A 23,048-nucleotide genomic window follows, 5' to 3' on the forward strand; every position below is an offset into this window, starting at 1 on the left:
AATCAGCAGTATGTCAACACTGATGAAATGCTAGTCACTCCTTTGAGCCTCTTCAGCACTGCATTCCGCTACACAGTTCCTGGAACAGTTATGATGGCAATATAATGGCTCAGATGCAATCTTTACGGGAATGAAGGATACGCTCAGGTCAGTGATGATGTAGTCCCAGGGGGATAGAGAGGTTTGATGTGCTGCCTGTTGAAGACAGCCCAATAGGGAGAGCTTAGAGGAGTCATCAGGACTCATAAAGCTCTGGATGATTCACTGTTTTAACACCTCAGCAGTGTGTCCTCTCTATTCCGCTATAGTGAGTCCCATCAGAACAGTATTTCTCACATTATCAAATTACTGATTTGTATTATATTAGATGTGTTATCATGAAGGTGGGAAAGATGCTCTGACTGACGACTCATAATCCCTTTACCCTCCCACACGTATCCACACACACACACACTCTCGCACACTCATACACACACACTCTCCCACTCACACACACACACAAACCGTAGGTAAGTAATGCAATATCCAGCAGGAGGGGTAACCTTGTCGTCTGATTATCATACTGGCAGTGAGTAATTCTTCCTGCGTAATGATGAGAACATCCTGTCCATCAGAGTCGACCCTCTCATCCCCCATCCATCATCCCCCATCTCCTTTCATAATTCACCCTCCTCTTATGTGACCACAATCTACCCTCTCTTAGTCACCCCACATCCACAGAGCTCCTCTGTCTATCTCCTCCTCTTGTGTGAGGCCTTTATGTGTGTTTGAAACTCAGAGTGGACGACATGCAGCACACACCGTTTCCACTCTTTCCTGAAACTAACAAATGAATAACCTTCTGTCACTTTTTTGGATGGGTATAAGATTAAGTCTAATCTCCCTAAATAGGTGCGCCGCAAGGCAGATGTGCCCATACAAGTTTGGACTAAAGAAAGATGCTACTCTACCCAGCATAGGAGTAGGCCGGCCTCTCCCTGAAGAAAGGAATCTCATCGAATTTTCAGGAAATCCAAGCATGAGAGGAAGTGTTAAAAGAGCTCAGCTGGCACTGTGGATTTCATCTCACTATGACTCTGCACTATGACCCCCCCCCCACCACCATCCAGGCTCTTATATAAACACACCACCGTCACTCTCTCTCTTTCTTGCGCTCTCTCTTGATCTTTTTGAAACGCCGGGAGAAGGAATGGAGGAGCAGCAGCAGGAAGGGTGACATCACCGTCACCCGCGGCAGCTAGGGCCTGCCGGGCCGGTGTGTGGGAGTCTCTGTCTCTGCATGTCACTTCCTGGGAAAGAATAGAACAGAAAGCGTAACGGCCAACACTGTTGCACCTTCACAAGTCTCCTCTCACATGGGGGAGGGGGAGGAGAGAGAGAAAGAGAGCGGTAGAGATGAAATGTGTCTCTTACTTATTCATTCGTCCCACAGAGTGTTGTTGTGGTTAGGTTTGAGGTTGGCTTCTCTCTTTCCTCTCCCCTACCATGCCACGGGCTGGTGCTGGTGGGTGACTACTTGTGGTGTGATTTTTGAGATGTTATGCTGCCCCCTGGTGTCCAAAGGCAGGATTGTAGAAAAGTGTCACGTGATGATACTGTTCCATCCAACTGCGTCTCCGCTCTTTACACAATGTACTGACATACACTATGCTATATGGCCATTATAGGTCATCCAACACCCAGCCTTCAGACACCTGTGATTGACTGTGAGAACCTCTGGGACCAACTGCTATTAAGCTGTGTTGTCATGGCGACACCATGGTTACGTAAGTGTTTTTTGGCCCGGTTCTCATAATCACGCAGCACAGAGCTCTATGTGTCCCGGTCGTTTTTTCCAACACTGGACACCCCAGCTGCGATCTGTTCATCACTGTACATTCCTCCACCTGAATGTGATATGATGAAGATCAGGTGGGATACACAGGTGTGTGTGCTGCCTGCCACGCCCTAAGTGAAACACGTGTGTGTGTGTGTGGTGGGTGGTCATGATGTCATCGTCAACACTAGCCCCATTGTAAATAGAAGTAGGGTTTGGGGAGGTGCAGCATGTGCCCTACCATGTCCATAGATACCTGCAGGACAGTACAGTGAGCAGGACACAATAAGGAAGCTATTGTAAGGCTATGAGTCAACCACTGTAAAACAGGTAAGATAACATGTCTATTGTTTAGTGGCTCTGAGCGTAGTTGTTTTCGTCACTCATGGATGTGGAGTGTTTGCCCACACACACACTTACACACACACTTACACACACACACTCTGTGGTCATGTGGTGTTTCTATGTGGTTTTCCCAGGACCTTTGGCAGGCAGAGAGATTGCTGAGCTCTGAGAACAACAGTTAGGTGGGTGGGTGAGTAACATTGTGTTCGTGTTTGTTGGATGAGTGCTCGAATAGAAGACTAGTAGACTGGTTAGATGATGTCACAACCAAATAGTTGTTATGTATTTCTTACAGCAATTTATTGTTGATAGATAATGATTGCTGTAATGAATTGTGCATACAACATTTTAATATTGTCCTATACTGTCTAATATTGTAATGTGTTATGTTTTCTTTATGTTGACGTGAAGAGATGAGTATCTAAAGATATTATTTGTATAACGTTACTGTAGTTATTCTTCACAGCTCTACTGTTAAGAGTGGTAGTGTCTGAAGTGTGGAGGATGATGTCACACATCAGCTGTCCTCATAGCTGGGCTACCATGGCAATGACATTCATCAGAATGACTTCCTCCAAAAGCAAAGCACTGTCACGATCACTTTCTGTACTGACAGATGACTTTATACTGATACTTACTGTGTTTGTGTGTTGGTAAGGTTAATCATAGAAATGCTAAGCCAAATGAGTGCACTGTCTTTGTAAATCTACTTGTCATCCACGTCACAACTGCTGCACAGAGTTTCTACTTGACATTACTGCCAGAGAGAAATAAGGAAAGTATACTCCAAAATCTTTGCTACTGCTGCTCATCCACTGCATTGTCCGGCAGGGAAAGTCTTCCCCCAGAGGCTGGTTTCACATGGTGGTTTAGATGAATGTTCCCAGTGTCTAGCACCATTTGAAATCAGTGTTCTTGGGGACAGGAGAACAGCTCTAGGCCTCTGGGAGTGTCAGTGAGTCTATTGGAACCATCCTCTCTCTCTCTCTCCCCTTTAAAGGATGACTGATTTCCTCTGGTGTTTAGAGCCCCTTACAGCCTTCTAGCACCATTTGAAATCGGTTATAATGACTGGGGATCAATGCCTCAATGTCTTCACGATGTCTACATGTCAATTCTACAGTCAAGCAGAGAGGAAATGAATGGGATGAATGTTCATATTGAACGTGTCACAGGGTCTGCTCTACAGATCCTGGAATCGAAATGAGTTGGACGGGAGCTAATTTCCAGTGGGACAGTTTTTAAAGTTTCTTATTGAATAAATGTTCAATAAAACTGAATTGATATTGCATACTTATCTTACTTTTTCCTGTGTGTACGTTATTATATTTGTGTCCGTGGTTATAAACATGTGTGTGAACTATAAAACCCTGCTCTGCTATGCATAAAACTCACTCAATTCAAGTAACTTATCAGAGCTCAAGAGATCATAACACATTACCCTCACTGTTATATCTAGAAGCACTCAACACAATCCAACACTTACTTTATAACCTGATAATAGAAACAGGAAAGGCCTTTTATTGCAGGACTTGTACCAGACACTGCACAGAACCACAGAAGATAGCATCTAGTATGTACAGAATTCAGGAAAGTTCCTGTTCTATAATGTGGATGAATGAGTTCCAAGGAAGCCTGATGTTCTCAATAAGATTTTAAAGTTGTGGCAGTTTATCTTATCTCTGCTCAGTGTCCCTGTCGCCTGTGTTACCATGTCACTCTCCGGGTCTGACAAAACATGCAGTGCACAACTGGTATCTATTCATATAGTGTGTTAGGTGTATATAAATGTGTTGTGGATAGGGGGTTGTGTTGATGGGGGTTAGCATGGTAGTATGAACATGATCATGGAGTTGAACTTGGAGACCATCCCAAAGAATGAAGTTGAACTGGGAGAGGAAGAGGAGGAGGCGGAGGAAGAAAAATAAGTGCCTCTCCACATTCAAGCGCTACAGAGGTACAACTTTGACCAGAGGTCATTCTGTGTACATGATTATTAGCTGAGATACTAGGTAATTTAGATCCTTCAACTCATATCATTATTTTAGAACCTGCCATTATTCCACTTTAGCGTAATGAGCTATTTCCCTCAAATCAATGGGGTTTTAATGGAGCCTAGTTGTCCTAGCATCTCTCCCATTGCCCTAGGCCTAGGGCACTGTAGTAGTTATATTTTCCTTTCACCTTGATGGCCTTGTATGACTCAAATGTAAACAGACATCAATGCTCTCAGTGTGTTACCTATCTCCTGACTGTATGGGTGTTTCAACCCCCATATGTGAGCTTTTCACAGGTGGCTGGTGGTACAGGGAGGACAGGCTCATTGTAATTGCTGGAATGTAAGAATGGTATGAAACACATCAAACGTGGTATTATGAGCCGTCCTCCCCTCACCAGCCTCCTGTGGAGCCTGTATTGGCTAGGTTGAAGACAAAAGAGGTAAGGACAAGTTGTATTCATGTGCGCAAGCTTTCGAAATTAAACAGATTCATGTTTATTCTAGTTGATAACTAACATCGCTGGTCTGTTTGTTTAGAATTATTCTGCATTTATGCAAAGAGTTATGGGATATTAGAAATCCTCCTATCCTGGGTATCTTCTACCTAGCATGTTATTGGTTCGATGTCACAACATACAACTTTGGGGGTGTTTCAGCAACAGTGCAAAGTTCTACATTGCAGTCTACAGTACACTATGACATCACCCAAAGAACTGTAGAATGCACTGTTGCACTCTAAATATGATGGAACTGTGCCTTCACTTTAGCCTCTGAATCACAATGTCAGTATTCTCATTGTAGCAACTTGTTTTTGAAGCCTCCATGCAGGCTAAAAAGTATGGTTTGATTTGATAAATTATTAGATGTTGTTATTATAATGCTTATTGACTGCAATATAAATTGGCTGTAGTGAGATTATCCATGCATTGACTTACAGGGCTTTAGGGAATAAAGCTTTCCTCCAGCCAGTGAGCAAGGATGAGATTATTGCTCCAAAGGCCCGTGAGATCTATCAGAAAGCAAAAGGTGAGAGAGTCATTTTGATAATGCAAATATATGACCGGGTTCATGCACTGAAACACAATACAAACAACACTTTTTTTAAAATGTGTATCTGGGTTTGGCTACATTGCTGCTATCCTCAAAAAGTGTGCTTGATACAGTAGGCAGACTACAGTACTAATTAGCAGTATTGTGTTTTGAAGTGGATGACATTTGACATATTTTCAATATGTCTGTAACAGTCCTGGATTCCAAAGAGATCTGGAACATTCTTAGGGAGGAGTCTGAGTCCAAACTGGCTCAGATGGAGACGGCCATTGACGGGCCCTCAGTGATCAAGGTTTCCCTGATACTACACAGAGAACACATCCTGTCACAATGTCACACACCGTTACCAACCATGACCTGTGTCATCTTTATAAGACATTCAACCAATGCAAACTCTGTTGTCTAGAAAAACCAACAAGTAGATTTCTAGATACTTGCTTAGATTCGATTTGCACTCTCTTTCTTTCTCTCTCTCTCTCTCTCCCTTTCTCCCCCTCTCAGGCGTTTGATTACAGGATGGAGTGTCAGAAGCTGCTGGAGGTTCAGGGGCAAGGGAAGTCTAGCCGCCATAAGAATCGAGTGGCGCTCATGTTCAAGGCCTCGGAGGCCAACCTGGACAGGAGAACCCTGCTCATAGCCAACAACCCCCTGCCCGACCTCCATAACCTGAAGGAGGGTGACAGCCCCACCAAATACCTGGCAGGCAACCCCCTCGCACCCGCCCCCGCCCTCACCAAGGTAAGAGGTCTTTTCAAAAATCATGTGATGTTGAGAAAAATCCCAAAGCCTAACTGCGCAAAAAGCAAGAGTCATGTGGATAGCTTGAATATTGAATGCTCTTAAATTGGTAAATTCGCTGTTCCCTCAGAGGCTTGAAGCCATTCGGGGTCGTCAGAGTGGTTTGCTTCCTCTGAAACATCCTCTTAAATTGCCATCTGGGACGAGAAGAGAGGGCAGCAAGCGGAGTAGCGGTGGGTGTGCTGGGAAAGAGTTGAGTGGTTGAGTGGTCTTGAGTTGTCACAAATAATTTGAAACATCATATTTCTCTCCATTACCATGTACAGTTAGGGATATTAATGAATGGCAATACTTTGTGGTCCCACAGAGCTCAATCATGGGTGCGAACACGTCTCTGTGTGCAGTTCTCTGAGGATAGGTCAACGGATTCAGACAGGGACAACGGACAAGAAGGTATTTCATCACACGCGACGGAACATTATTTTTGGTGATGCTGATGATTACGATGATATTAATATTTGTGTGTGTGTGTGTGTGTCTGTATCTAGGTGTTGCCCTAGATCTGACCCAGAGCACTGAGGTCAAAGATCAGTGCACTGAACTGTGTGAGCCCCTCACTCTCTCGGCCCTGCTGGAGACTGCAGTCACAGTAACAGCACCAGGACAGGGGGCGTTCCGCTATGGACAGATCACCTACTGGAACGGGACCAGCAGCTGTGAACTGCCGCCATGACTTCTGAAGCCTGGACCTTTCAATGCATGCATGCAATAGCTGTTTGACCTCTATATTTGGAGCTGTTTGCCAACTATGTGTTGAAATGTACCAATAAATCCTTTATGGTTGAAATTATTTTTGGGATGTGTATTCTTACATATTAAGCCACTGTGTGTGTGTGTGTGTGTGTGTGTGATTCTATCCAGAATAGTTAATCTTACACCAGATGGTCCCAACTGCCTTTTGCAGTTGCATAACAATAATGTAATATTTTAAATCCTTGTAGAACACAACTGTTTGTTTTACTGAAATATCAAAGAGGGGAGAAATGTACAACATTTGTCTATTGCAATACAAAAACCCTGTAGAGTGCATTGACATTTAATTGTGTTAAAGGGATATTATTTTGTGCAGACAACAGAAGCAAGTTCATTGTACTACAGCATTACCAATTGTTATTAGAGGTGCTGGCCCCGCCCAGAGTCGTCTGCTTATGGTATGACCCCGCCTATTTAACCATATATACTAGCATCTAGAACCTCAGGTCTTTCCTTATTGGTCATTGTTCGGATTTCCGCCATATTCAAAGAATTTCAAACATCCGTCTACTGTTATCATTTTCCAGAAATAGTTAGCTATTGTTTTCACCTTTAACATTGATTTTTGGTTCTCCATTTCAAATGGAGGAAACCGGTGAAGCACAGGTCCAAAGTTCGATACCAGAGACGCAGAATGACAGACCGAAGAGAAAGGCAAACAAGAAGAGGAAGTTCAACATCGATGATGAGACGTCCCCCGAGAGCAATAACAATACCAACTCAAGGTGAGACAAACGCTGCCTGAACTATTGAGTGTACGCGATTAAACGAAAATAAATTTGTGAACTATTTATATGGTGCTAACATTATTTAGCTAGCTAATGTTACATTCTGTAACGTCAGTTGAATGTTTGTTTTGATGGCTAGCTACCTAGCATGTGGCTGGCTGACGTTACAGTTCGAGCACGTTGTCATTGTTACACATCCTCCCAGCTAACAAATCTAGGGAGAGGGGACGTTATGTTACCTGTAATGTTCCCCTGATGTTTAAGTGTTTAGTTTCCGTTAGTTACAGGAACATTCTACGTATGTTTGCAAAAACCTCCTTAGAACCTATTTAGCATGTTTTGGTGTTCGAGTTAGTAGAACATTCCCATATTGAAACGTGTCTAGAACATTAATATATTATATTCTGAGAACATGGCAACCATGTTCTGTGTATGTTTGGTGTGACGATGGAATAATCAGCTAACACTTAGAACACTAGACACATGAATGTTCTTGCAACGTCCAATGAAACGTATCTACAACAAAAAAACGACTGGCTGGCTCTATGGCTGGTTCTGTTGGATTTGTCACAAGTATTAATTAATGGAAAACTTCGCCACAGATGGAAACCACTGGCCTATCTTTGACTTTGCCATCTAGTGTTAACTCCAATATTTTGTCATCTTTCATAAATTGTGGCCGTGAATCCGCCATAGAAATTGTTCGAAAGAATAAGATGAAGCTCCGGTAATATGGATAACTATTGAAAGATAGCTAATATACACTAGTCATTAGTCTATTCTTCTTCTTTTTTTTTTTTAGCAGTCAAAGGTTTGGACACACCTACTCATTCAAGGGTTTTTCTTTATTTTTACATTGTAGAATAATAGTGAAGACATCAAAACTATAAAATAACACATATGGAATCATGTAGTAACCAAAAAAGTGTTAAACAAATATATTTTATATTTGAGATTCTTCAAATAGCCACCCTTTGCCTTGATGACCGCTTTGCACACACTTGGCATTCTCTCAACCAGCTTCACCTGGAATGCTTTTCCAACAGTCTTGAAGGAGTTCCCGCATATGCTGAGCGCTTGTAGGCTGCTTTTCCTTCACTCTGCCATCCGACTCATCCCAAACTCATCTCAATTGGGTTGGGGGATTGTGGAGGCCAGGTCATCTGATGCAGTACTCCATCACTCTCCTTCTTGGTAAAATAGCCCTTACACAGCCTGGAGGTGTTGGGTCATTGTCCTGTTGAAAAACAACAAGTCCCACTAAGCCCAAACCAGATGGGATGGCGTATTGCTGCAGAATGCTGTGGTAGCCATGCTGGTTAAGTGTGCCTTGAATTCTAGATAACAGTGTCACCAGCAAAGCACCCCCACAACCATAACACCTCCTCCTCCATGCTTTATGGTGGGAACCACAAATGCGGAGATCATCCGTTCACCCACACCGCATCTCACAAAGACAGGGTGGTTGGAACCAAAAATCTCAAATTTGGACTCCAGACCAAAATTCCACCGGTCTAATGTCCATTGCTTGTGTTTCTTAGCCCAAGCAGGTCTCTTCTTCTTATTGGAGTTCTTTAGTAATGATTGCTTTGCAGCAATTTGACCATGAAGGCCTGATTCACAGACTCTGAACAGTTGTTGTTGAGATGTGTCTGTGACTTGAACTCTGTGAATCATTTATTTGTGCTGCAATTTCTGAGGCTGGTATTTCTAATGAACTTATCCTCTGCAGCAGAGGTAACTCTGGGTCTTCCATTCCTGTGGCGGTCCTCATGACAGCCAGTTTCATCATAGCGCTTGATGGTTTTTGCGACTGCACTTGAAGAAACGTTCAAAGTTCTTGACATTTTCCGTATTGACTAACTTTCATGTCTTAAAGTAATGATGGTGTTACGAACCCCGTGGCTTTAAAAGTCTAGAGTGGATGGAACAGAGACCCGTAACATAATTCATGAAAATTAGAATCATGACATGGAAAGAGTGAGAACAAAAAATACACCGACAACCATAAACTACCGTCAAACACAATATGTTTATTTTGAACACACGGAAAAGGTTTGGGGAAAAGGGCTGAGCAGGACCCAAGAAATGAAACAATAATGTAAAAAAAAACTAAACTGATCTTGCCATACAAAAATTAGTGGGTGGTCCGCTCAGGTCTAACTAGTGTTTTTAGACAATTTTCTTCCTACGGGTAATGTATGCCCAAGGGCAACTTGCTTAAATCCCCCTTTTCACAGAAACACATAAAGTTACCAAACAGAGTAACCAGCAAATGAGTGAGTACACAAAACAAAGGACACCACAGTATCCATACTCACATACGAAAATACTCTCCCAACAACCACAACTGACTGGCTTTTAAAACAATGGGAGGTGTAAGTGAAAAACCAGAAACAGGTGGTGCAATACAGAGGAACTGATTGGTCCACCTCAGCAATCAGCAGCCAAACGGATGTCGGACAGGTGGGACACCCCAACGACCACCAATCAGGAACATAAAGGACACCTGTGATTAGGGCAGAAGGAGAGGAAAAACACAAAAACACACACAGGATACCTGTATCCGTAACACTCCCACCCTTAAAAGAGCAAACCACAAGGGTTTGCGACACACGTACCATCACAACACACAAAATTCAAAGATCAACCGCATCCTGACGGGATAACAAAAAAAACTAGTTCTTTAAACACGAGACAAAGCATCTGCCAACACATTATCCGACCCCTTTTTGTGGCGGATCTCCAAATTATAATTTTGCACTACAAGTGCCCAACGCATAAGGCGTTGGTTCTGGTTGTACATCCGGTGGAGAAAAACTAAGGGGTTATGGTCAGTATACACTATCACTGGTAATGCACTGGAACCAACATATACTTCAAAGTACTGCAGAGCTAACAACAAAGCTAGAGCTTCTTGTTCAATGGTGGAATAGTTTGTCTGACATTTTGTTACATTTCCGCGAAAAATAACAGACAGGATGGTCCACTCCACTCTGGTCCGGCTGCAGTAGAACAGCACCTCTGGCACTTGCATCTACCTCCAGTTTAAACGGTCGTTCAAAATCTGGCGCAGCAAGAACAGGAGTACTACATAAGAGTGCTTTAGCAGTGTTGAAAGTAGTACGACAATCTTCAGACCATACATATTTTCTCGCCGGACTGAGCAAATCCATTAATGGAGCAACTACTGCAGATACATTTTTACAGAAACTACGGTAGTAGCCAACCATCCCTAAAAAGCGGCGTAGCTCTCTTCTGGGGGTAGGTGCGGGAAATGAATTTATAGCTGAGACCTTGGCATCTACAGGGCGCACCTGACCATGGCCGACCTGTTTAACGAGATAAGTAACAGTGGCCTTCCCAAACTCGCACTTTGCTTAGTTCAAGGTTAGAGAAGCGGCTGCTAGACGTTCACACACTACCCTTAGTGTTAACATGATCAGACCACTCAGTTGAATAAATTACCAGATCATCAAGGTTAGCTCTACAATTAGGATCTCCAGCCAATACTGTGTTAACCAGGCGTTGGAAAGTGGCTGGTGCGTTCCGCATCCCAAATGCCATGACAGCATATTGTAGGAAGTGGTCTGGGGTCACAAAGGCAGAGATGTCGGAGGCACGTGAGGTTAACGGCACCTGCCAGTAACCTTTTAGAAGATCTAGTTTGGTTACATAAGTAGCAGCACCAACAGTGTCAATACAGTCATCCAGTATGGGTAACGGGAACGAGTCGGGCACTGTGACAGCATTGACCTTCCGATAGTCCGTACATAACCTGGATGTCCCATCAGGTTTAGGAACCAGAATGCACGGAGAACTCCAAGGACTTGAACTTGGCATAGCCAGGTTATTCTCCAGCAAATAACCAACCTCATCCCTCATTATCTTTCTTTTAGAGACGTTGACACGATAAGCATGTTGCTTGATAGGTGCAGCGTTTCCAACATTAATGTCATGTTCTAACACATTTGTGCATGTAGGAACATCATTAAAAGGACATGGAAAGCTGTGTAATAGCCTCACAATATCATCTGACTCCGTTCGTTAAATTAATCAGGCTTGACGGGAGAGACAGCAGCATCTCTGAATTGGGCAATCTAGCACACTGCTGCTGAGTATTGCGCAATTCCAAACCATCTCCGTCCACATCATTAACATGACCTCCCACTACAGCCGTAGCAGCAATAGAGACAGCCGACTCGGCCAGTTTCTCTGGACTGTTTATCTGAGTGACGGGTCTGGTGTGGTATGTCTTCAACATGTTAACGTGGCACACACGAGATTGGCGTTTTCTATCAGGAGTCTATCACGTAGTCAGTTTCACTTAGTTTCTTTTCAATTACATAAGGACCAGAGAAACGTGCTGACAATGACGCTCCTGGCACAGGCAACAATACAAGAACTTGGTCACCTGGCTGTAGTGAACGAGAAACAGCCTGGTTGTCATAGTGCCGTTTCATCCGTCTCTGTGAGGAAGACAGCGCTTCCTTTGCTAGAGCACATGCACCATGTTGGCGCTCACGAAAGCGACTAACGTAGTCCAACACATTTTCTTTCACACACAACTCTTGTGTTAAAAACTGATCCTTAAGGACTTTCATAGGTCCTCTCATGGTGTGTCCAAACACCAGTTCAGCTGGGCTAAACCCTAGGGATTCCTGTACTGTCTCACGGACAGCAAACAAAACTAGAGGAACTCCCTTTGGCGCTCACGAAAGCGACTAACGTAGTCCAACACATTTTCTTTCACACACAACTCTTGTGTTAAAAACTGATCCTTAAGGACTTTCATAGGTCCTCTCATGGTGTGTCCAAACACCAGTTCAGCTGGGCTAAACCCTAGGGATTCCTGTACTGTCTCACGGACAGCAAACAAAACTAGAGGAACTCCCTCATCCCAATCCTTCTCAGATTCCAAGCAATATTTACGGAGCATAGACTTCAGTGTCTGATGCCAACGTTCAAGAGCACCCTGAGACTCTGGGTGATATGCGCTTGACACACGGTGTGTAACTGACAAGGATTTTAACACTTGTTGAAAAGCTTAGAAAGGAAATTCGTACCCTGATCAGTTTGTACCACCTTAGGTAACCCAAAAGTTGAGAAGAATTTGATCAACGCTTTACTCACCACCGGAGCAGTAATCCTTCGCAGAGGAATGGCCTCTGGTGGCCACACACATAATCGTCAACAGAAACTGGTTACCAGATTTTGTCTTTGGTAATGGTCCAACTCAATCAACCATCACATGTTCGAATGGTTCACCTATGGCCGGTATGGGACAAAGAGGCGCAGGGGAATAACCTGGTTCGGTTTCCCAGTTACTTGACAGGTGTGGCAAGTCCGACAGATCTGAGCCACATCTTGTTTTAAACCAGGCCAAAAGAAATGTCGCAAAACCCAATCATAGGTCTTGGTGACTCCCAGATGTCCGGACCACTGGTGATCATGAGCGAGGGATAAAACATTTTGTCGAAAGGCTGTAGGAATCACTATCTGGTAAACACCATTCCAATCTCCGCCAGCGTCAACATGGGATGTCCATTTACGCATGAGGAGATTACCATCAATTAAGTATGCCATGTTTTACTTCTTTAGCTCCTCCTCTGAGACAACACTAGAAAAACATTTAGCCAGGCTAATGTCAACCTTATGGTTAGCGATCAGCTGCTCACGAGTGACTGGTAACTGTATTGCCTCAGCAACAAGTTCCACATACTTCTTCCTTTCCCTGGGCTGTTGGTCAGACTGCACCAGCTTACCAGAGGTAGCACCCGAGCTATCCTCTGGGTCACACTCTCCGAATAGAATCGTGTTCGACAAATCTATCACGTCACCCACTTGTCGTGCTTGAGCACGTGTGACAGCACAAGCGGGGAACACATCTGGATAACCCTGTGCCAGCTCCTCGGAGAGAGACTGGTCACTTTTATCCATTACCTCCAATACGGGTATCACCTTTCCTCCAGCAATACCGGCAACATAGGACGTACTCCAACTCTGAACAATCCACTGACTAACTCAGAGTGTACGTTCACAAAGTGCAATGGCACTGGGACGAATCCCATTTCAATTCCTTGTACTAACATACTGGAACCACAAAATGTATTATTGAACAAGGGCAACACATCAGATAGTATGAACGACTGCGCCGCACCAGTATCTCTAAGGATTCTAACCGGACGCTGAGACGCTTCGTCATCTGATATGGAAACAAACCCCTCAAAAATGAACGGTTCATAACTGTGATCTGGGACTTTCAAACCACATTCACTATGAGGCATCTGTTTTGATTCCGGCCTTACAACCGTACGAATCAGCCCAACACCCGTTGGCGGCCTGACGTGCTGAGGCATCCCCTGTTTGCGTTTTAGCAGAAAGCAATCATTAACCATATGTCCCACCTTATGACAATAGAAACAGTGACTCACATCTTTTGGGCGTGCTGGATATACTGCTGGTCGACTAGGACTAAAAGTTAGCAACTCTGCGGCCCTGCTCTCCGTACGAGCTGAAAACACGCTCTTATGCGTCAACACAAACTCGTCTGCCAATACAGACGCTTCCGACAGTGAGGATACTTTCTGTTCGTTCAGATAAACTACAATGCGTTCGGGTAAGCAATTTTTTAACTCTTCTAACAAGATTAACTCCCGTAGAGAGTTAAAATCAGTTACCTTACTAGCAGTGTGCCATTTGTCAAACAGATTTCCTTTGTCTCTAGCAAACTCCACATAAGTCTGAGTAGAATACTTTTTATGAGACTTAAATCTCTGTCGATATGCCTCAGGAACCAGCTCATAGGCACGAAGAACAGTAGCTTTGACCACGTCATAATTCAAACTGTCTTCAAGAGGTAGCGCTGACAGAACCTCTTGGGCTTTACCTGTTAATTTACACTGAAGTAATAGGCACCATACCTCTTCGGGCCATTTCAATGCTACCGCTATACGCTCAAAAACACTGAAATAGGAATCAACCTCTGACTCCCTAAACACAGGTACCAAGGTGATCTGTCTACTAATATCAAAAGTAGCAGATGACACAGCTGGTGAGGACGGCTCACTAGCAGGCATAGTATGAGCAGAGACTAACCTCGCTGTTTCTCCCTCCAGTTCCATTTTACGCATCTCCAGTTCCATCTTACGCGTCTCCAGTTCCTGATCAACTCTACGTGTCTCCTGTTCTGCCTCTAGCTTACGCGTCTCCTGTTCTGCCTCTAGCTTACGCGTCTCCTGTTCTGCCTCTAGCTTACGCATCTCCTGTTCTGCCTCTAGCTTACGCGTCTCCTGTTCTGCCTCTAGCTTACGCGTCTCCTGTTCTGCCTCTAGCTTACGCGTCTCCTGTTCTGCCTCTAGCTTACGCGTCTCCTGTTCTGCCTCTAGCTTACGCGTCTCCTGTTCTGCCTCTAGCTTACGAGTCTCCTGTTCTGCCTCTAGCTTACGCGTCTCCTGTTCTGCCTCTAGCTTACGCGTCTCCTGTTCTGCCTCTAGCTTACGCGTCTCCTGTTCTGCCTCTAGCTTACGCGTCTCCTGTTCTGCCTCTAGCTTACGCGTCTCCTGTTCTGCCTCTAGCTTACGCGTCTCCTGTTCTGCCTCTAGCTTACGTGTTTCCAGCTTGTCTTGCCTGATTTGTGCCCGCTCTTCCGCCTCCATTTGGAGCCGTGTCGAGCGGACATCCATCCTGGCATCACAGTCGGACTGTGGGGAGAGTGGGTCAAAACGGAGCAATGTGGCTGGAGCCTTAGCCTCGTCCTCAGACACCGACGGGCTTACAGGAGCAGCAGCCACATCCCCTACAGGAGCAGCAGGCTCAGGCGGCGGTAACTCAAGCACTCGCTCGATAATCTCTAACACTGCTTTCCTAACTTCTGCTTTCACTAAAACCCTTTATGGGTACAGAAAAGTGGTCAGCCAAAGCCTGTAGATCCACTCTACGGCAATTCTCAAAAACCTCCCACGTAGGGTTTTCCAAAAAGGCACCCAACTCAAAAGTAGCCATCTTAAACTAGCAACACGAGCCGACGAATACTGAACACAAAACCAGTTAGTTACAGCTGCCAAGCTCAACACTGAACCAGACACTAAACTAATTTGCATGGGTATCAATGAGAATGATCCCGGACAAACCCCCATGTTATGTTACGAACCCCGTGGCTTTAAAAGTCTAGGGTGGATGGAACAGAGACCCGTAACATAATTCATGCAAATTAGAATCATGACATGGAACAGTGAGAACAAAAAATACACGACAAACAAAGGTTTGGGAAAAAGGGCTGAGAAGGACCCAAGAAATGAAACAATAATGTAAAAAAAAAACTAAACTGATCTTGCCTGCCTCAAGAACCGTTAAGCTACTGCTAATCATACAAAAATTACAGTGGGTGGTCCGCTCAGGTCTAACTAGTGTTTTTAGACAATTTTCTTCCTACGGGTAATGTATGCCCAAGGGCAACTTGCTTAAATCCCCCTTTTCACAGAAACACATAACAAAGTTACCAAACAGAGTAACCAGCAAATGAGTGAGTACACAAAACACAGGACACCACAGTATCGATACTCACATACGAAAATACTCTCCCAACAACCACAACTGACTGGCTTTTAAACAATGGGATGTGTAAGTGAAAAACCAGAAACAGGTGGTGCAATACAGAGGAATGTCCACTGATTGGTCCACCTCAGCAATCAGCAGCCAAACGGATGTCGGACAGGTGGGACACCCCAACGACCACCAATCAGGAACATAAAGGACACCTGTGATTAGGGCAGAAGGAGAGGAAAAACACAAAAACACACACAGGATACCTGTATCCGTAACAGATGGACTGTCGTTTCTCTTTGCATATTTGAGCTGTTCTTGCCATCATATGGACTTGGTCTTTCACCAAATAGGGTTATATTCTGTATACCACACCTACCTTAACACAACTGATTGGCTCAAACTCATTAAGAAGGAAATAAATTCCACAAATTAACTTTTAAGAAGGCACACCTGTTAATTGAAATGCATTCCAAGTGACTACCTGGTGAAGCTGGTTGAGAGAATGCCAAGAATGTGCAAAGCTGTCATCAAGGCAAAGGGTGGCCACTTTGAAGAATCTCAAATATAAAATATATTTTGATTTGTTTAACACTTTTTTGGTGATTACATGATTCCATATGTTTTATTTCATAGTTTTGATGTCTTCACTATTATTCTGCAATGTAAAAAATAAAGAAAAACCCTTGAATGAGTAGGTGTGTCCAAACTTTTGACTGGTAGTGGTAGTGACGGGTCGCCACAGGTGGTAACATTCATATAAAACCCAGCCCTGAAACGAAAGTAGGCTGAAAATAATTTGTATGTTGTATCATAGGAAAAGACGACTCATTCACATGGATTTGCACGAAGTGTGCAGTTTGGATTTCAAGCACAAATGTATCAAACCATGACTCACTGACTTAAAGCTGCAATATGTAACTTTTATTGGGGACCCGACCAAATTCACATAGAAATGTGAGTTATAGATCTGTCATTCTCATTTGAAAGCAAGTTTTAAAAGCTGTAGATATGTTTTATGTGTTATTTCTATGCTTCCTGTTCTTAAGTTTCAATTTTGCATCTTTTACTTTCGGTTTTGTACACCAGCTTCAAACAGCTGAAAATACAATATTTTTGGTTATTGAAAATATACTGTATTTCAGGATATATTGCTTGTTTTGTCACACAAACTGAAATTAGGCAAACTGTTAGAATTTTAGCAACCACGAAATGGCGGAGCGGTTTCTGCATATTGCACCTTCTTAAATCGTTGTGCATCAACATCTGTAAGCTCTAGCCAGTCTTTCAGCTCGAAAAAGCACATTTCTACTGGGGTGGGCGTTTTATCTTATATTTATCTTATATTCTGGCAACCATTTTCTTTGTATGTTTGGTTGATGTAATATTCTCCTAACCCTCAGAAAACTGGACACTGGAATATTTTTGCAATGTTCCAATGAAACGTGTCAAGAAAATCAATATTGAACATTCTGAGAACATGGTAACCACGTTCTGGGTAAGTTCTGTTTGACATTAAGGGAATAGTCTCTTGGAAACAGTCCTTGCACATCACGACTTAATGAGACACTTAAGTGAAAGTTCTCAAACGTTTGTTGTTAGCTGGGTAGCTATGTCATAGTTAGCTAGATAATTTCTAAGAATATATTATTAGGTAAATGGCTACCTTGCTAGTTATTTTGGCTATACTTATTATAGCCTGTTAAACAAGCAACAAAACATATATTGCAACTAGAATGGAGTGCTGGTTGCATATTCCAAGTCCTTGGAAAACTGTTTTAGCTGGTTACCTTTGCATGTTCACGTCAGGACCTAATGATCATTTTGTGTCAGCACATGCCATGATTGTAAACTTTTACACCGACACAGTCGGCTACAGATAGCTAGTACTGTACTGCAAATCATTGTGTACTACTGGACAGTTTGCTGTAATACTGTAATACACACTAGTTGACCACAAGGTGGCAGTAAATACCAACATACGAATCATGAACCATGAATAACAGTTGGTGTGGGTGTTTGATGGATGATAGGTAGATGCAGTGCTATGAAAAAGTTTTTGCCCCCTTTCAAATTTTCTCTACTTTTGCATATTTGTGATTCTGAATGTTATCAGATCTTCAACCAAAACCTAATATTAGATAAAGGGAACATAAGTGAACAAATAACACAACAATTACATATTTATTTCATTTATTTCATAAACAAAGTTATGCAACACCCAATTCCCCTGTGTGAAAAAGTAATTGCCCCCTTACACTCAATAGCTGGTTGTGCCAGCTTTAGCTGCAATGACTCCAACTAAATGCTTCCTGTAGTTGTTGATCAGTCTCATGTCGCTGTGGAGGAATTTTGGCCCACTCTTCCATGCAGAACTGCTTTCAAGTCCTGCCACAACATCTCAATTGGGATTAGGTCTGGACTTTGACTAGGCCATTCCAAAACTTCCAATTTGTTGCTTTTTAGCAATTTTCATGTAGACTTGATTGTGTGTTTTGGATAATTGTCTTGCTGCTTTACATTTTAGTCATTTAGCAGACGCTCTTATCCAGAGCAATTTACAGGAGCTATTATGGTTAAGTGCCTTGCTTAAGGGCACATCGACAGATTTTTCATCTAGGCGGCTCGGGGATTAGAACCAGCGACCTTTCGGTTACTGGCACAACGCTCTTACCCACTACGCTACCTGTCGCCTTGCATGACCCAGCTGCGCTTCAGCTTCAGCTCACAGACGGATGGTCTGACATTCTCCTGTAGAATTCTCTGATACAAAGCAGAATTCATGGTTCCTTCTATTAAGGCAAGTCGTCCAGGTCCTGAGGCAGCAAAGCATCCCCAAACCATCACACCACCACCACCATGCTTGACCTTTGGTATGATGTTCTTACTGTGGAATGCAGCAAGACAATGATCCAAAACACACAATCAAGTCTACATGAAAATTGCTAAAAAGCAACAAATTGGAAGTTTTGGAATGGCCTAGTCAAAGTCCAGACCTATGTAATTGTTGTGTTATTTGTTCACTTATGTTCCCTTTATCTAATATTAGGTTTTGGTTGAAGATCTGATAACATTCAGTATCACAAATATGCAAAAGTAGAGAGAATTACAAAGGGGGCAAAAACGTTTTCATAGCACTGTAAATTGATTTTATTAGTCACATGTACAGGGATGCAGATGTAATTGCAGGGTACAGTGAAAATCATATGCGCCGTGCTTCAACAGTGCAGGTCAAATGAAAAATAAATCAAAAGAAGTGAGTGAGACAAACGTAAGATGTTGATGATAATACATACCCTGCCCCCGCAGTTGTAAATGTGTAATAAATAAATAAAATAATACTATATACTGTACATATTTACACAGTAACAATGCTAAATGTCCATTGGTGGTGGGGGAGGTTAAATGTTTGTGGGGGGGGTAGAATATCCATAAGGGGGAAGGAAGTCCGGGGGACAGGAGGGGGACAGGGGTAGCAGGTAGCTGCCTAGTGGCTGTTCAGCAGCCTGATGGTCTGGGGGTACAAGCTATTGACCAGTCTGACAGTTTTTGTCAGAGTTGGGACGTCCCAAGGAACTGTTTTAGACCTTCCCTATCTCAATTCAAAGGGCTTTATTGGCAAGGGAAACATATGTTTACATTGCCAAAGCAAGTGAAATAGATAATAAACAAAAGTGAAATAAACAAAAATATTAACCGTAAACATTACACTCACAAAAGTTCCAAAGGAATAGAGACATTTCAGATGCCATATTATGGCTATATACAGTGTTGTAATGATGTGCAAATAGTTAAAGTACAAAAGGGAAAATAAATATGGGTTGTATTTACAATGTGGTTTGTTCTACACTGGTTGCCGTTTTCTTGTGGCAACAGGTCACAAATATTGCTGCTGTGATGGCACACTGTGGTATTTAACCCAGTAGATAAGGGAGTTTATCAAAATTGGATTTGTTTCCATATTTTCTGTGGGTCTGTGTAATCTGAAGGAAATATGTCTCTAAAATGGTCATATATTTGGCAGGAGGTTAGGAAGTGCAGCTCAGTTTCCACCTAATTTTGTGGGCAGTGTTCACATAGTCTTCTCTTGAGAGCCAGGTCTGCCTACGGCGGCCTTTCTCAATAGCAAGGCTATGCTCACTGAGTCTGTTCATAGTCAAAGCTTTCCTTCATTTTGGGTCAGTCACAGTGGTCAGGTATTCTGCCACTGTGTACTCTCTGTTTAGGGCCAAATAGCATCAAGTTTGCTCTGTTAATTTGTTAGTGCTTTCCAATGTGTCAAGTAGGCTAATTATCGTTTTGTGTTCTCGTGATTTGGTTGGGTCTAATTGTGTTGCTCCGTGGGCTCTGTTTGTGCTTGTGAACAGAGCCCCAGGACCAGCTTGCTTAGGGGACTCTTCTCCGGGTTCAGTTCTCTGTAGGTGATGGCTTTGTTATGGAAGGTTTGGGAATTGATTTCCATTTAGGTGGTTGTCGAATTTAACGGCTCTTTTCTGGATTTTGATAATTAACGTGTATCTGCCTAATTCTGCTCTGCATGCATTAATATTGTGTTTTACGTTGTACACAGAGGATATTTTTGCAGAATTCTGCATATCTCTACAGAACAGCATGTGATGTCTCCTGAAGGGACTTTGCACTTCTTCTTCAAAGTCTCAAAGACTCATAAATACTTTTTAAAATACTTTTTTAACCTTTCCTGTTTGAGTATACACTTTATGACACAAATAGTCTATGAATTTCCCGAGGCTTTTAATCAAACATTTATAATTTCAGTTTTAGTCAGACAGCTGGCTGATAGAGCCAAAAGTCAATTCTTATTTTGGGGTAATCAGTACTGAGAAAGTTTCTGTTGGCACGTAGCACACTGGTAGGCTTTCCATGCTTTGTGCCAAAAGGCCCCTGCCCACTGTTGGGGAAAACATGGAAAACTGTGACCATAAATATGATCCTAATAGCCAACCCCGCAGGAAAACAAGGAGAGTGTTGCTCAGTGGACTTTGGACTACTAGGTGATCGGTGTGTGATTGAATGTTCCCTTTGTAGATTGGGATTATTGAGCTGCATCTCTATCGTTATTCACTGTCTTTCAGCCTCAATTATGTCAACATTTTCTGACTGTTACTTGCGCTTGCTTCCAGCCTATTCAGGTGTTATTCACCCACAGAAGTGTGTAACATACAGTGGGGGAAAAAAGTATTTAGTCAGCCACCAATTGTGCAAGTTCTCCCACTTAAAAAGATGAGAGAGGCCTGTAATTTTCATCATAGGTACACGTCAACTATGACAGACAAATTGAGAAAAAAAATCACATTTGTAGGATTTTTAATGAATTTATTTGCAAATTATTGTGGAAAATAAGTATTTGGTCACCTACAAACAAGCAAGATTTATGGCTCTCAGACCTGTAACTTCTTCTTTAAGAGGCTCCTCTGTCCTCCACTCGTTACCTGTATTAATGGCACCTGTTTGAACTTGTTATCAGTATAAAATACACCTGTCCACAACCTCAAACAGTCACACTCCAAACTCCACTATGGCCAAGACCAAAGAGCTGTCAAAGGACACCAGTTTTTTTTCTCATTTTGTCTGTCATAGTTGACGTGTACATATGATGAAAATTACAGGCCTCTCTCATCTTTTTAAGTGGAAGAACTTGCACAATTGGTGGCTGACTAAAGACTTTTTTTCCCCCACTGTATAGGCCTACCTCTGAGTAAGAGCCTGCCTGTGACGTCCAATCACAAGCCCCAGGGCCTGACCTTTGTCCCTTTTTTCAATGCACGGGTGTCATGGGAGCAGAATTGTCAGTAATGTTCTAGAAAAATAAACAACTAACTCTATAGTGTCATACAAACCTAGATTGTAAAATATCTATCGTTTTTAGACCCTTAACAATAGCATTCAGGTGTGCACCGGATGAGTAATGAATCCAATGTCAAATTTCCCGTACGATGAGCTGTTTTGAAAGCTAATATCAGCCATTGTGCTGGTGTGTGGGGCCTTTTTTATGCATAAATGATTGATTGTCACGTCGTATTCACTTGGTCATAGCAGTCAACCCGGGGACGAAGGCTGTTTTTACTGTGCGTGTGTGTGAGCTGTATGTGCTATGAGTCAGTGGAAAGGCATCATTCTAGGCCCTGCCTTTGTTTGTCAGGCTAGGTAATGTGAAACTGATGCTAACTAAACCACCCCACCTCCCGCTCCCCCGGCCTCCACTCTACCTGTATTTCTCATGAGCTTACCTCACCTGGAAGCACTGTCTCTTGCCTCAGGGAAAGATTTCAGAGTAAACTACCTTCAGGCATGCACAGTCAGACACTGAGGGGATTTTATGATAGCGAAGTCTGTCAGGGGCACCACGTTGCTAGGCTATCTCTGTTTTTAAGCAGGTCAGCATCTGTAAACATCCGGTCCACACAGGTACGGTCAGATAAAAGTCTAAAATAATCATTCGTTTTGTCATTGGGATGTTTTGTCAGTTGAATGACCCATAACCCTCTACACAACGTTACGTCCCATCAACATTACAGCATCTGAAATAATCGATTTAGGCAATGATCAGGTGTGACTGTTATCTGGTGTGTGGGTCAGAAATGTGAGTGAAAGCAACACTGGCCTAATCACTCTAGGATGATATCACTTTGATATAATTTACTGTACATTTACATTTACATTTTAGTCATTTAGCAGACGCTCTTATCCAGAGCGACTTACAGGAGCAATTAGGGTTAAGTGCCTTGCTCAAGGGCACATTTACGTCATTTAGCAGACGCTCTTATCCAGAGCGACTCACCAATTGGTGCGTTCACCCTATAGCCAGTGGGATAACCACTTTACAATGTTTGGGGGGGGGGGGGGGGGGTAGAAGGATTACTTTATCCTATCCCAGGTATTCCTTAAAGAGGTGGGGTTTCAAATGTCTCCGGAAGGTGGTAAGTGACTCCGCTGTCCTGGCGTCGTGAGGGAGCTTGTTCCACCATTGGGGTGCCAGAGCAGCGAACAGTTTTGA

The 23,048-nt window shown here is 43.1% G+C and overlaps 2 protein-coding genes across 8 annotated transcripts in view; both read left to right on the top strand.

The window, feature by feature from the left end:
- LOC311139824 (uncharacterized protein) overlaps nt 1-6,798 on the top strand; it is a 48,917-nt gene extending 42,119 nt beyond the window's left edge. For 2 of the 7 annotated variants that reach the window (XM_084174795.1, XM_084174796.1), the window contains exons 3-7: nt 2,296-5,502; nt 5,712-5,948; nt 6,079-6,200; nt 6,316-6,401; nt 6,497-6,798. In XM_084174795.1, coding sequence (XP_084030921.1) covers nt 5,392-5,502; nt 5,712-5,948; nt 6,079-6,200; nt 6,316-6,401; nt 6,497-6,681 — 741 coding nt within the window. In that variant the 5' untranslated portion in view covers nt 2,296-5,391 and the 3' untranslated portion in view covers nt 6,682-6,798. Of the gene's footprint in view, nt 1-2,295; nt 5,949-6,078; nt 6,201-6,315; nt 6,402-6,496 lie in introns of those variants that run through there. The other 5 variants (XM_084174798.1, XM_084174797.1, XM_084174799.1 and 2 more) reach the window with 5 other exon arrangements.
- A 280-nt stretch (nt 6,799-7,078) lies between these two features.
- The window catches only part of LOC311140438 (neuroepithelial cell-transforming gene 1 protein-like), a 40,680-nt gene continuing 24,710 nt past the window's right edge, over nt 7,079-23,048 (top strand). The window contains exon 1 of the mRNA XM_084175496.1: nt 7,079-7,486. Within this exon, the coding sequence (XP_084031622.1) occupies nt 7,344-7,486 (143 nt within the window). The 5' untranslated portion in view covers nt 7,079-7,343. The remainder of the gene's footprint in view (nt 7,487-23,048) is intronic.

The sequence above is a fragment of the Coregonus lavaretus genome, assembly GCF_964263955.1.
Source record: "Coregonus lavaretus genome assembly, chromosome: 13".
NCBI lineage: Eukaryota > Metazoa > Chordata > Actinopteri > Salmoniformes > Salmonidae > Coregonus > Coregonus lavaretus.